Source organism: Schistocerca americana, chromosome 6, assembly GCF_021461395.2.
Source record: "Schistocerca americana isolate TAMUIC-IGC-003095 chromosome 6, iqSchAmer2.1, whole genome shotgun sequence".
Classification (NCBI taxonomy): domain Eukaryota; kingdom Metazoa; phylum Arthropoda; class Insecta; order Orthoptera; family Acrididae; genus Schistocerca; species Schistocerca americana.
This window is the reverse complement of record NC_060124.1, coordinates 233,683,449-233,696,506: the sequence shown is the minus strand read 5'-3', so window position 1 is coordinate 233,696,506 and position 13,058 is coordinate 233,683,449. Positions and strand designations below refer to the sequence as shown.

The window sequence follows — 13,058 nt, the reverse complement described above, 5'->3', positions numbered from 1 at the left end:
GGGGGGAGATAGACATCATCTTCAGGAAAAATTAGAGAGACCTTTGGAGAAAAGAGAACCATCTGTATGAACATCAAGAGCTCAGATGGAAAACCAGTTCTAATCAAAGAATTTAAAAGTAAAAGGTGGAAGAAATATATAGAGGTTGTATACAAGGGAAATGTACTTGAGGGCAGTATTATAGAAATGAGAGAGGATGTAAATGAAGATGAGATGGGAGGTATGATACTGTGTGAACAATTTGACAGAGCATTTAAAGACCTAAGCTGAAACAAGGCCCTGGGAGACAACAGTCCATTAGAACTACTGTAGGGAAAGCCAATCATGACAAAACTCTTCCATCTAATGATCAAGATGTATGAGACTGGTGAAATACCTTCAGACTTCAAGAAGACTATAATAATTCCAATTCAAAAGAAAGCAGGTGTTGACAGGTGTGAAAACTACTGAACTAACAGTTTCCTAAATCAGGGTTGCAAAATACTAAGATGAATTCTTTACGGACAAATAGGAAACTGGTAGATGCTGACCCCAGGAGAGATCAGTTTGGTTTCTGGAGAAATATAGGAATACACTAAGAGTTAAAGAAAGGCAAACCTATGCTTAGAGCATTTGTAGACTTAGAGAAAGCTTTTGACAATATTGACTGGAATACTCTCTTTGAAATTTTGGTGGTAGCAGGGGTAAAATACAGGGAGTGAAATGTGGTGCTGCAGTAGACTTGTGTTGATTAGGTGGGTAGATCATGTAACTAATGAGGAGGTACTGAATAGAATTGAGGAGAAAAGAAATTTGTGGCACAACCTAACTAGAAGAAGGGGTGGGTTGGTAGGAAACATTCTGAGGGATCAAGGGATCTCCAATTTGGTACAGGAGGGAAATGTGGTGTGTAAAAATCATAGAGGGAGACCAAGAGATGAATGCAGTAAGCAGATACAGAAGGATGTAGGTTGCAGTAGTAACTCGGAGATGGATAGGCTTGCACAGGATAAAAGTGACAGCGAGCAGCATCACACCACTCTTCAGACTGAAGACAACTACAACAACATAGCTATTATCTGGTCACAAGATTCATGTCATCGGGCACTGCCTTTGTCAAGATGCTCCACACATTGTAACTGATCGAAATACAATCCTTGCTCATTTATTGAGCGCTAAGTTAGGATGTATTTCTAGTGGTATACTGTGCTGGGAGCCATGTTGGTCTCCAGTTATATAATGATCTGTTTTGCTAGCCCCACATTAATAAGCAATGCTGTAGTAGCTTCTATCTCCTTTCACCAATTTTTGAAAGATTGTTGGATTCCAGATTGTTGGAGGCAAACCAACAGTGCTCAGATTTATAGAGTTTGGAATGGATTACATGAAGAAAATCCATCTAATAGAGAACAACATACATTAAAACAAAGACTCCACTATTAATGTATATTTTAAATGAAACAAATAGGTAAATTTATTATATTAGATATTCTTCTTCTTCTTTTCATACAAAATAAAATTTTATACAAGAATGTCAGCCTAGAAAACTTTATTGCCAGACAAACATATTTCCCAGTGCATAGCAGAACATTTGACTTAGATGGAAGATTGATTGTATGAAGAAGTCTGTTCAAAAACTTACGGGACACTCATAATTTTGCACCAATTAAAAGAAAATTCACAAATTGTGCTTCACACAATCCAGCAACAGACATACTAGGATTGCATCCAGAAGTATAAACAGCTTTGAGAGTGAATTTTATCCACAGTGGATGCTGTTGAACTCTGTGACTGTTCCTTTGCAGGGTGTAGAAAAATTTCCACTACCAGGCACAATAAAAGATTATTTATTCGTCACACAACTGGGTTTGGGCATGTGCCCTTCCTCAGGTGTTTATACATTCATGTACACATTTATATGCATGGAGAGTACTGTATAAATACAAAGAAAATTATTTGCTGGTGACTAAACAGATACAAGTGGAACAATTGTAAGTGAGAAGGCAGCATTTATCGAAAATGTACCTGTACTTACATAAAGATGAAGCATTATTATTATTATTATTATTATTATTATTATTATTATTACACTGGGGTGACAGTTTTTCCATTTAGTTGCACATTTATCATTATCACATGATAACAAATGCGCAACTAAATGGAAAAATTGTCACCGCAGAGTAATTATAATAATGATGCTTCATCTTTATGTAAGTACAGATATACTTTTGACAAATGCTGCCTTGCCACTTACAATTGTTCCACTTGTATGTGCTTAGTCACCAGCAAATAATTTTCTTTGTATTTATACAGTACTCTCCATGCATATAAATGTGTACATGAATGTATAAACACCTGAGGAAGGGCCAACACCTGAAACCAGTCATGTGATGAATAAATAATCTTTTATTGTGACTGGCAGTGGAAATTTTTCTGCACCCAGCTTTATGAGTGGTGTATCAAGTGTAGAGGAAAGTAATTCCAAGAGACCATGCACATTAAGTAAAAGGTAAGCACAGGAAAATTTTGTGGAGAACCAGAATTTTTCTAAAAGACCTTGTATAACAATTATTCCATGTGAGACCTTAAATTCAGGTGCATGTGTACTTAACAAATGCTTATTGAACTGCTGAGTGAGGTGCTGGTCTTGGTGGAACGGCAGAATTTTGTGCAGACAGGTAATTTCATTACCTACTTCATGAGTGTTATCTCTCAAACTGAAGCCATAAACGTGTCAGGCATTGAGCTGTCTGGTCATTCAGTACACTGATATACTTTGCATCTACCAACAAAGTGCCATCAGTGAACATAGGTACATGCCAACTTTTTGTACAGCTGTAGAATGGAAAATTCAGCAGAACACCAACGAGTGGTATCAGAAAAATAACTAAATAGATTTCTGTGTAGGCAGCCATTTTTAATTGTTCAGTCTCCTCTCTTCTGAAGTTCCAGTGTTAGTTGCCTGTTCTGTGCTTTTGGTCAGATTTAGTATGGTTTTCCGCTAATGGTCGACGTTGATACTGACTGTTAAAACTTCTTAATTCCTTCCAGGTTATTGGGGATTCTTTTCAACCACTGCAGTTCACTAGATTTCATTTGACCATGTAAAAAAATTTTCTAGGTGGTTTCCATTGGTTCCCAGACGCCACATATTTTCTTCTACAGAAAACATGGGTTGCATACAATGCTGGCTTAGACAAAACAATACCATACAGGCTATACGACAGACAAAACTGCAGACTAGGTTTTAATTACACCCCACATAACAATGTGTCCTAATATCTGCTGACATTAAAAACACTTATGAGAGAGAGGATGATGAATGCAGCAGATGTGAGTATCTTCGGGTCCAGAAAGTTGTTGATTTTTCGGACACCACAGGGAGGATTTACAATAGCTTTGTAGCAGGTAGGCGTCACATTGGTCTGCACAAGAATTTCTGGCTGTCTTGAAGAAGGCAGTATGGTATGGAACATCCAGCTGTGTAGAAACCTTTCTACAGCTATTCATTGGGCAGCATTGATTGTGAGAATTTTCTTCACTTGATTCACATCTTATTAACATTGTGGTCTCAGCACAGGGAAGACCCCATATTCATACATCTTGTTGAAGGCCACTAGAAAGAAGTGTACTGCATAGCTTTTTATTGTACATGAAACCATAGTTGGCACTCTCAAACAGAAAACCTAGTGTTTTCATTGCAAACACTGCTGAGTTACACTGTGTTGACCCACTCTGATTGTGTAGATAATTCTTCTGTCCTTCTTCACAATCTGTTGACATCTTGAGGTTTCACGTGTCCTGCTGGATATCAGTGTTATCCATGTACAATATTTTGGCATGACTGATGTCTTCATTAGATACTACTTGAGACAGCTAGTCGAGTGGAACAGCTCCAATACCCCTCTCTGGTCAGCTCTAGGTGCTCCATCTGCAGTTTGTTCTCACTAGAATTGTCCTGAGATGTTCAATTTTCAGTCCAGTGTGTCTGACAGTGAGCTGATGTTCTGTTTTCAGTCTGGTGCTCAAGAGGACTGCTGGGGTATGTGAAAGATGACCTTGACATACAAAAACCAGGAATTTAGGAATTTGTAACATACCATACCAATGTGGCATTTCATGGATTGGCCAAATGACTACAATAGTGGACATCAGAGGCACACCCTGCTGGGACAGGCAACTAAATCAGCTATTGCTGAGAACTGATCTATAATGTATGAAGAAACAGGGGTTCTAGCACAGACCTCCAAACACTGGGACAGTGTTATAAGAGAGTGAATGGAGATAAAGATAATAGAAAATATAATGAGTCATGACTGGGCACCAACAGCAAAGCCTTGTCTCCTGCACTGGAGTTGGTAAAACACAATGGTTGTGGCAACAGTATTCAACAAAAGAAGAACTGAGAAAGTGGACATAGGGAACAAACCCTAGGCAGCATATCATTTGTAATTTATCTACATGGTCTTGTATGCTAACCTGAACATCCACAACTAACATCGTGTTAATATATGTGTTCCTTCCTTTATGCATGATGGTGTTCTGTCTTTTTTCCATTCCCTGGTCCCGTCATCTACATAGATATTAAATAATCTAAGTGACAAGCTACACCCTTGTTTTACTCCTTGATTTGTTTGTTTTCCAGGAGTTAATTCCTTACATGTGTCAAACCCATTCTGGTTTTCGTGTATAGGGTTTTCGTGACTCAGATCAGATGCTTATAGATTTCTCTTTTTTCCATTATTGCCCATAGCTTGTCTCTGTAAGTTCTGTCAAATGCGTTTTCATAGTCCATAAATGCTAGGTAAGTTTCTGGATTAAATTCTCTCATGTATGTGTGTGAGAGGGGGGGGGGGGGGGGACACTGAAACTGCAAGGAATAAATTTTATTCATCTGATGGAAAAAAATCACCACTACTAGATGCAAAAATACTGAACAGATTAAATACGGGAGAATTCTCTTATAATTAAGAATGCTACGTCTCTCTAACATGTGCTGGGTAAAATATGAGATATCAGAGGAGTGGAAAATAGCAAAGGCCACTTCAATATATAAGAAATACAGAATTAAACCTACACCAAAAAATTTCTTCATACATTCTAACTCAAGCTAGAAAGGTAATACCTATCCTCATATGCAAACTGTGTAAGCATGTCTACTAGATTATATGTGAATCTAATAGAGGGAAACATTCAGCGTGGGAAAAATATATCTAAAAACAAAGATGATGTGACTTAGGCAAACGAAAGCGCTGGCATGTTGATAGACACACAAACAAACAAACACAATCATACACACAAAATTCAAGCTTTCGCAACCAGCTGTTACTTCACCAGGAAAGAGGGAAGGAGAGGGAAAGATGAAAGGATGTGGGTTTTAAGGGAGAGGGTAAGGAGTCATTCCAATCCCGGGAGCTGAAAGACTTACCTTGGGGGGAAAAAAGGACAGATATACACTCGCACACACACACACACACACATCCATCCGCACATACACAGACACAAGCAGACATGACAAATGTCTGCTTGTGTCTGTGTATGTGCGGATGGATGTGTGTGTGTGTGTGCGAGTGTATATCTGTCCTTTTTTCCCCCCAAGGTAAGTCTTTCCGCTCCCGGGACAAATGTCTGCTTGTGTCTGTGTATGTGCGGATGGATATGTGTGTGTGTGCGCGCGAGTGTATACCCGTCCTTTTTTCCCCCTAAGGTAAGTCTTTCCGCTCCCGGGATTGGAATGACTCCTTACCCTCTCCCTTAAAACCCACATCCTTTCGTCTTTCCCTCTCCTTCCCTCTTTCCTGATGAAGTAACAGTTGGTTGCGAAAGCTTGAATTATGTGTGTATGTTTGTGTTTGTTTGTTTGTCTGTCTATCAACATGCCAGCGCTTTCGTTTGGTAAGTCACATCATCTTTGTTTTTAGATATAGATTATATGTGAAGTCATATGATAAAAATGGCTAACAATGTGATTTTAAAATTGCTTTGAAAGGAGAGCAAATGTTTACATTATGCTTTCTGTTCCATGTGGTCCTTACTATCACCTCATTCTGTATACTTCTTTCTTCTAGAAATATTCTGTACCATGCCAGGTGATGAAATACAGGCATATTTGTGGAAGACCACTGACATAAAAGGTCATCATCATCATCATCATCATCATTATCATTTAAGACTGATTATGCCTTTCAGCGTTCAGTCTGGAGCATAGCCCCACTTATAAAATTCCTCCATGATCCCCTATTCAGTGCTAACATTGGTGCCTCTTCTGATGTTAAACCTATTACTTCAAAATCATTCTTAACCGAATCCAGGTACCTTCTCCTTGGTCTGCCTAGACTCCTCCTACCCTCTACTGCTGAACCCATGAGTCTCTTGGGTAACCTTGCTTCTCCCATGCGTGTAACATGACCCCACCATCTAAGCCTGTTCACCCTGACTGCTACATCTATAGAGTTCATTCCCAGTTTTTCTTTGATTTCCTCATTGTGGACACCCTCCTGCCATTGTTCCCATCTATTAGTACCTGCAATCATCCTAGCTACTTTCATATCCGTAACCTCAACCTTGTTGATAAGGTAACCTGAATCCACCCAGCTTTTGCTCCCATACAACAAAGTTGGTCGAAAGATTGAAATGGTGCACAGATAACTTAGTCTTGGTACTGACTTCCTTCTTGCAGAAGAGAGTAGATTGTAGCTGAGCGCTCACTCCATTAGCTTTGCTACACCTCGCTTCCAGTTCTTTCACTATGTTGCAATCCTGTGAGAATATGCATCCTAGGTACTTGAAACTGTCCACCTGTTCTAACTTTGTTCCTCCTATTTGGCACTCAATCCGTTTGTATTTCTTTCCCACTGACATTACTTTCATTTTGGAGATGCTAATCTTCATACCATAGTCCTTACATTTCTGATCTAGCTAGCTCTGAAATATTACTTTGCAAACTTTCAATCGAATCTCCCATCACAACTAAGTCATCCACATATGCAAGACTGCTTATTTTGTGTTCACACATCTTAATCTCACCCAGCCAGTCTATTGTTTTCAACATATCATCCATAAATAATATGAACAACAGTGGAGACAGGTTGCAGCCTTGTCTTACCCCTGAAACTACTCTGAACCATGAACTCAATTTACTGTCAACTCTAACTGCTGCCTGACTATCCATGTAAAGACCTTTAATTGCTTGCAGAAGTTTGCCTCCTATTCCATAATCTCGTAGTACAGACAATAACTTCCTCCTAGGAACTCGGTCATATGCCTTTTCTAGATCTATAAAGCATAGATACAATTCCCTGTTCCACTCATAACACTTCTCCATTATTTGCCGTGAGCTAAAGATCTGGTCCTGACAACCTCTAAGAGGCCTAAACCGACACTGATTTTCATCCAATTGGTCCTCAACTAATACTCGCACTTTCCTTTCAACAATACCTGAGAAGATTTTACCCACAACGCTGATTAAAGAGATACCTCTGTAGTTGTTACAATCTCTTCTGTTTCCATGTTTAAAGATTGGTGTAATTACATACAAGGTCTGTTCAAAAAATTCCAGAACATTTGTAATTTCGTGCCAGTGGTGTGTTGGAGCAAACTGTGGCTGGCATCCCTGCACAAACCTGTGCTTAATGTGTAATTGCTGGAAGTTTCATTGTTGTATGCCTGTTAGTTATTTCTCAGGGCTGTACTGAGTAGAATGTTGTGACACACAGTTTGTGAATTTTGAGATGTCAGATTTAGAGGAGCAATCTGTCTGATTTAAATTTTGTGTGAAACTCATGGAAACTTTTACAGAGGCACATCAAGTGTATGGTGACGAGAGCTTAAGCCATACTTGGTGTTACGAATGGTTCACACTTCTTAAAAACAATCGTATGGAAGTTAAAGATGACCCTCATTCAGGATGCCCTTTGACATCTACCAAACAACATATCAGGAACATCAGTGAAACTGTGCGTGCCAAAGACTGACTGTCTGAGAGACTGCAGAAGAATGTAACATTTGAGTTGGATCATGTCATGAAATCCTCACACAGCATCTTGGAATGCATCGTGTTGCCACCAAGTTCATCCCATAGCTCATGAGTGAAGACCACAAAGACCTTCACTTCACAATCTGTGAATAGCTTTTGGATCGCACAAATGAGAATGAGATGTTCCTTAAGAAAATTGTAACTGGTGATGGGATGTGGGTCTATGGTTATGATGTTGACCACAGTTCTGTCTTCACAGTGGGTCAGGAAAGGTTCCCGAAGACCAAGAAAAGCTCATCAGCTCAGGTCAAATGTGAAAGCCAGTCTGATAGTTTTCTTTGACTTTGAAAGATTAGTTCATCATGAATTCATGCTACAGGGACAAATGTGGTGAGACAATTTATGACTTTTGCATCACGATAATGCACCTGCACATTGCACAAAAAATGAAATCTCTAGGCTGCATCATTCTCCATACTTTCCAGACCTGGGCCCTGTGGACTTTTTGTTTATTTCCAAAGTTGAAAACCCTATTGAAAGGGTGAAGATTTTCAATGATAGACAAGGTAAAAGAGGATTCACAGACAGAACTCCGTGTGATCGAGCAAGAGGCATTCCAAGACTGTTTCTGGAAGTGCAAAAGACATTGGGAGCAGCGTATCAATTGTGGAGGTGACTATTTCAAAGGAGACCATACAGAATAAGTAAAAGGTAAGTGCAGAAAAAATTTGTGCACAAAGCTCTTGAAGTTTTTGAAAAGACGACGTATTTTTGAGAAATCCATTTCCAGAATGCTACTGTAGCAGGGTAGTGTTGAGATTCAATATACTGTGTGGAAACAGTATGAAGATAATTTTGGTATTATAATATAGGACTGTTCAGTTTGTTATCCTCATTTCTCTGTTCAAGTCATGAAGTTAAATCCATTTTTTTTTTTTTTTTTAAATGAATGAAGTTACAGAATTTGTTTTACAATGCTGTGAAAGTACACACTCTAATTTATTTCTCCACATAGTTTCCAGCTGCATTGAGACATTGTCATAGTGTTTGATGAGCTCTGAAATTCTGCAGTCATATCTGTGGCTGAAGGCAATCTACAGTGTGGATTTCCAACTCCCCTTTGTATAGAAGAGTATAAATAATCAATGAAAAATGAACATAAATCTCTGGAATCTCTGCAGTGGTGAATTTGTTGTTTTCTCTAACCTTTCGATTAAACAAACAAAACATTTATGATTTTGTTCAGCCACCTTTCTCACTAATGAGAATCACAAGGACAGATCTGATTGATTTGATTGGCAAAAGGGTTAGAGAAAACACAGATTCAACACTGTGGAGCTTTGTTTTCATTTTACGCAGATTATTTGTGCGTTTCTGTACAAAAGGAAGTTGTAAACAAATGTCATAGCAGCTTCAGTCACAGGTGGCAGAATTCTAAGATGTGGACTTTCAGAGCTTGTCAAAGGCTACAACAAATTCTCACTGTGGCTGGAAAGTATTTGGAAAAATAAATTGGAGTGTGTACGTTCACAGTATTGCTACAAATTCTGTAACTTTGTTCACATTTCTTTTTTAAAAAAAAAAAAAAAATGGAGATTGCTTTATGGATTGCCCTCATATTTTACTTTGTGCAGAACTGATCCATATTTATTTGTCCGTGACCATGTGAGCCATAGCTTCTTGGTTATAGAATGAGTTAGTACAAATTTACAGAATGATGATTAGTAAGTTTATAAATGAAAAAAATTAATAAAATACAAAAAAGTTAGAGGTTTTATGAATAAATAACACATTACAGAGGAAAGTTATTAAGTACTGCAAGAAACCCCAGTTGAGAATGGGAAAGTGGCTTCAGTAAATAAAGTAATGATTTGTTCAGAACCATCCTAATTGTGACTATCATGTACATAAGCTCTGCATGAGAACTGTTTTTATTAAAATACTGCAGTTAAAAAACAATTGTGTTTGGTTCACAACACAAAAAAAGAAAAATGTGTTGTATTTGGAATATATATTCACACTAAAAGCAATGTTGTTCATTTCCTAATTATCTCCCACAAAAGGTAAAATGAACTAGTAATATATAACACATGTTTAAATTTAATGTTATATATTATACTGTAATAGTTCATAATTAATAATGCTGAAGGTAATCCAAATCATAGAGGACTTTATAAAATTCAGTGCCTTTGGAAAAAGAATTTGTAGTATCAGTGTAGACTACTATGTATTATTCAGCACATATATGACGAGTGTGAGGTGGTATTTATCATGTCTCCTATGCCAATGTTCTGTAGATATAAATGAAACAATGACCATCTTGACTGTGTACTTCCATGAAAATGTGAGATTCTGGATTATAAATAAATAACTACTGCTACTGTTCTTACCTCTAAGTCATCTCCTTCCCCTTTCTTCACTTTGTAGTCTTTCATCATGTAATATGCTGATGGAGCATGATGTATTTCATCCAATTTGTGACTAATCTCCTTCCCTCTGTAAGGAGCAACAGTGTTAGTGCCTCCAGGGTGAAAATGGAGAAATTTTCCAATATCATAATCTTCACCCTTGTGTTTTATGACAAAGTTGGCTTTTGTCATGATGTGCCTTTTTGCTGGCTTCAGAATAATTTATTTATCACTTGCTTCTCTCAGTTTCACTGATTTTGTTTCACCCTACCTGAAAATCATGGTATGAACAACTTCTATGAGGCTTCAGTTGCAATCACATGGTTGATACAAGGATACAAGAAAGGAGATAAATGGCAACCCAAATGTTACATAGACTTGATGTCCAGCTAAACTTCAAATGAAGTGAAGATAAGTTGTACATCTACATACATTGTTAAGTTTACAATAAAGTGCTTTCTTTACTGTAGAATCAAATAGAAGAGCTGAGAACAAAGAAATAACTATGTAATTACAATGCACTGAATGATTTTCATTCTGTATTATATGCTACGAGTATGTGGCTGTTTAACACTATGACATTGGTATGTATATGACAATAATTCAGTTAAGATTTCAGGCCAACAGCTTTGACAAAACATTGAAATTTTGCAAAACAAGTAACTTCGTTAGAAGAGTTCAACTCACCATTTACAGATGAAGCAGATCAACTGAACATCATTGCAGCAGCACAGTTGACACCTGACTGAGTGGCTGATAAGTGTATGACTGCTTATATCTTCTGCTGCTGAATGAAGTGGTATTCCTACTCTGAAATGGAGCATACAGTTATCTGGCTGGAAACATTTATGTAAGCTGCAATCAAAATCATTTATCTCTACTGTGATCTTGATAAGTATCGATTGACCTCTATCTTCCAACTGATGTTTGTCACACCTTCTAGTGCTGATCCACTTCAAGGACAAATATGCTTTCAAGTAGACTTCTTGACACATGCTGGAAAGTTTAAGAACTTCACACAACTTCCCAATACCATATCATGAATTATTTCATGGTAAATTTTTTTGCTACAGTTTCATTATAAACATTATTTTCCAATCTGACTTCCTACTGCAGTAGAATGTACTTTTTTCCAGAAAGTTAACATGTCTCTAACAATAAAACTTTAGGTCTAGTGCAATTCATGGTATTAAGGTCAAAAAAGAAGAACTAAAAGACAGCGAAGCTTAATGTGGCTGTACCAACTTAGTTGTTGCAGTTCTTATTGTTCATACACTTTTTCAACCTGCTCTATGTATTGTTAGCATATTTATCTTCATTCTGCACCATCACACTCATACCAGTGAAAAATGGGCTGTCCCCAGGCATCCCTTTATTTACCACCTATTTAATTCTTGAGTATTGTTTGTCAGTACGGGGCCCTTATGAAGTTGATTTACCAGAGGCAATAAAGTTACAAAGAAGAACTGGAGTCATTGACTCACCCTGAAAGCATTACAAATATCATTACAGGCCTAATTAATAAAAAGATCAGTTGAAAACAACAAATTGCTGTATTCCTGTTATTTTCTACCGAGCCCCTCTATTTGGGGCACCTTTCTTGTGTACACCCGGATGCTCCATTATTTTGTTGATATGATCATTCCAAGGATGTCATGGTCTGTCATGTTTGTTTGTCAGGTGGTTTCCGTTTGCCATAATGATCTGGCATTCTCACCAAATGCCTATACTAGTTTAATGATTTTCTTTCAGTTCTATCTGCCACTGTTTCATATACCCTCATTTTAGTTCTTACTCCATCATTAGTTCCACCTCAATTTTTGATGTTCTGGTGGTCAATCATTAGTAATACTTTTCCACAGCTATGAGTCATCTTTTGTGGTCAGTATTTTTAAATGAAGAAACATGTTATTAGTGCCATGTTTGAATTTTGACAGTTAAAAAACGACCCCATTCAATCTCATGAAGTCTGGGCCACTGAGCTACACAGGTTATGTAGGAATTTCTGTTAGGAATTGCTGTTTTGTACTCAGCTCTCTAACAACAGACATCCCAGATGTAATGCTGGTGGGACCCTCATCTTTCCCACCTCCCAGATGATTCCATCAACAATCATAGCAGTGGCAATGGGCCCCATCAGTGGCAGCCCTCATTGTTCACTGGCTGAAAATGTTGCTTCCTTCACCACACATGCAGTGCATCACTCCATGACTCCGCTGGGGTGCAACATGTCACAAGTGTGCCAAATAGGCACATTTGCAAAACGTATATTTAGCAACTCTGCCCAAAATAAGCCCTAATGTATGAAAGTGAATGAAGTGAGTGGTAAATATACCAATGTGCAGACTTCTCAGAATGCAGTCCAGCAAGTGTACTTAGATGAATTCGTAGACAAACGCGCAGTGAAGTTACTCCTTGAAGCTGGTGCTGCTGTGTCCTTGCTAAACTGACCCACTTACTTAAGTTATTATCATTGTACTTACAGCCAGCCAAGACAATCGTTTGGACCTATGGATGCCATCATGTGCCCCCTTGCTAGGAAAACTATCCATTTTATTTAATTGCAATCAAGTTTCTTACCCGGTAATTATCTTGTTGCAGCTCCCCTTCAAAGTGGACAATGTTTTTGGGGAAGATTCTTTTCACACTTTTGGGTTTACAGTTTGTGAAACAGCACATGCCACACAAACTGAAAG

At 38.0% G+C, this 13,058-nt stretch overlaps 1 protein-coding gene across 4 annotated transcripts in view; it reads right to left on the bottom strand.

Moving 5' to 3' along the window:
• The window catches only part of LOC124619870 (fatty acid 2-hydroxylase), a 504,251-nt gene that overhangs the window by 16,083 nt on the left and 475,110 nt on the right, over positions 1-13,058 (bottom strand). For all 4 annotated transcript variants that reach the window (XM_047146489.1, XM_047146490.1, XM_047146491.1 and 1 more), the window contains 2 exons: positions 11,050-11,172; positions 10,345-10,633 (listed from right to left, as the gene is read on the bottom strand). In XM_047146489.1, coding sequence (XP_047002445.1) covers positions 10,345-10,554 — 210 coding nt within the window. In that variant the 5' untranslated portion in view covers positions 10,555-10,633; positions 11,050-11,172. The remainder of the gene's footprint in view (positions 1-10,344; positions 10,634-11,049; positions 11,173-13,058) is intronic.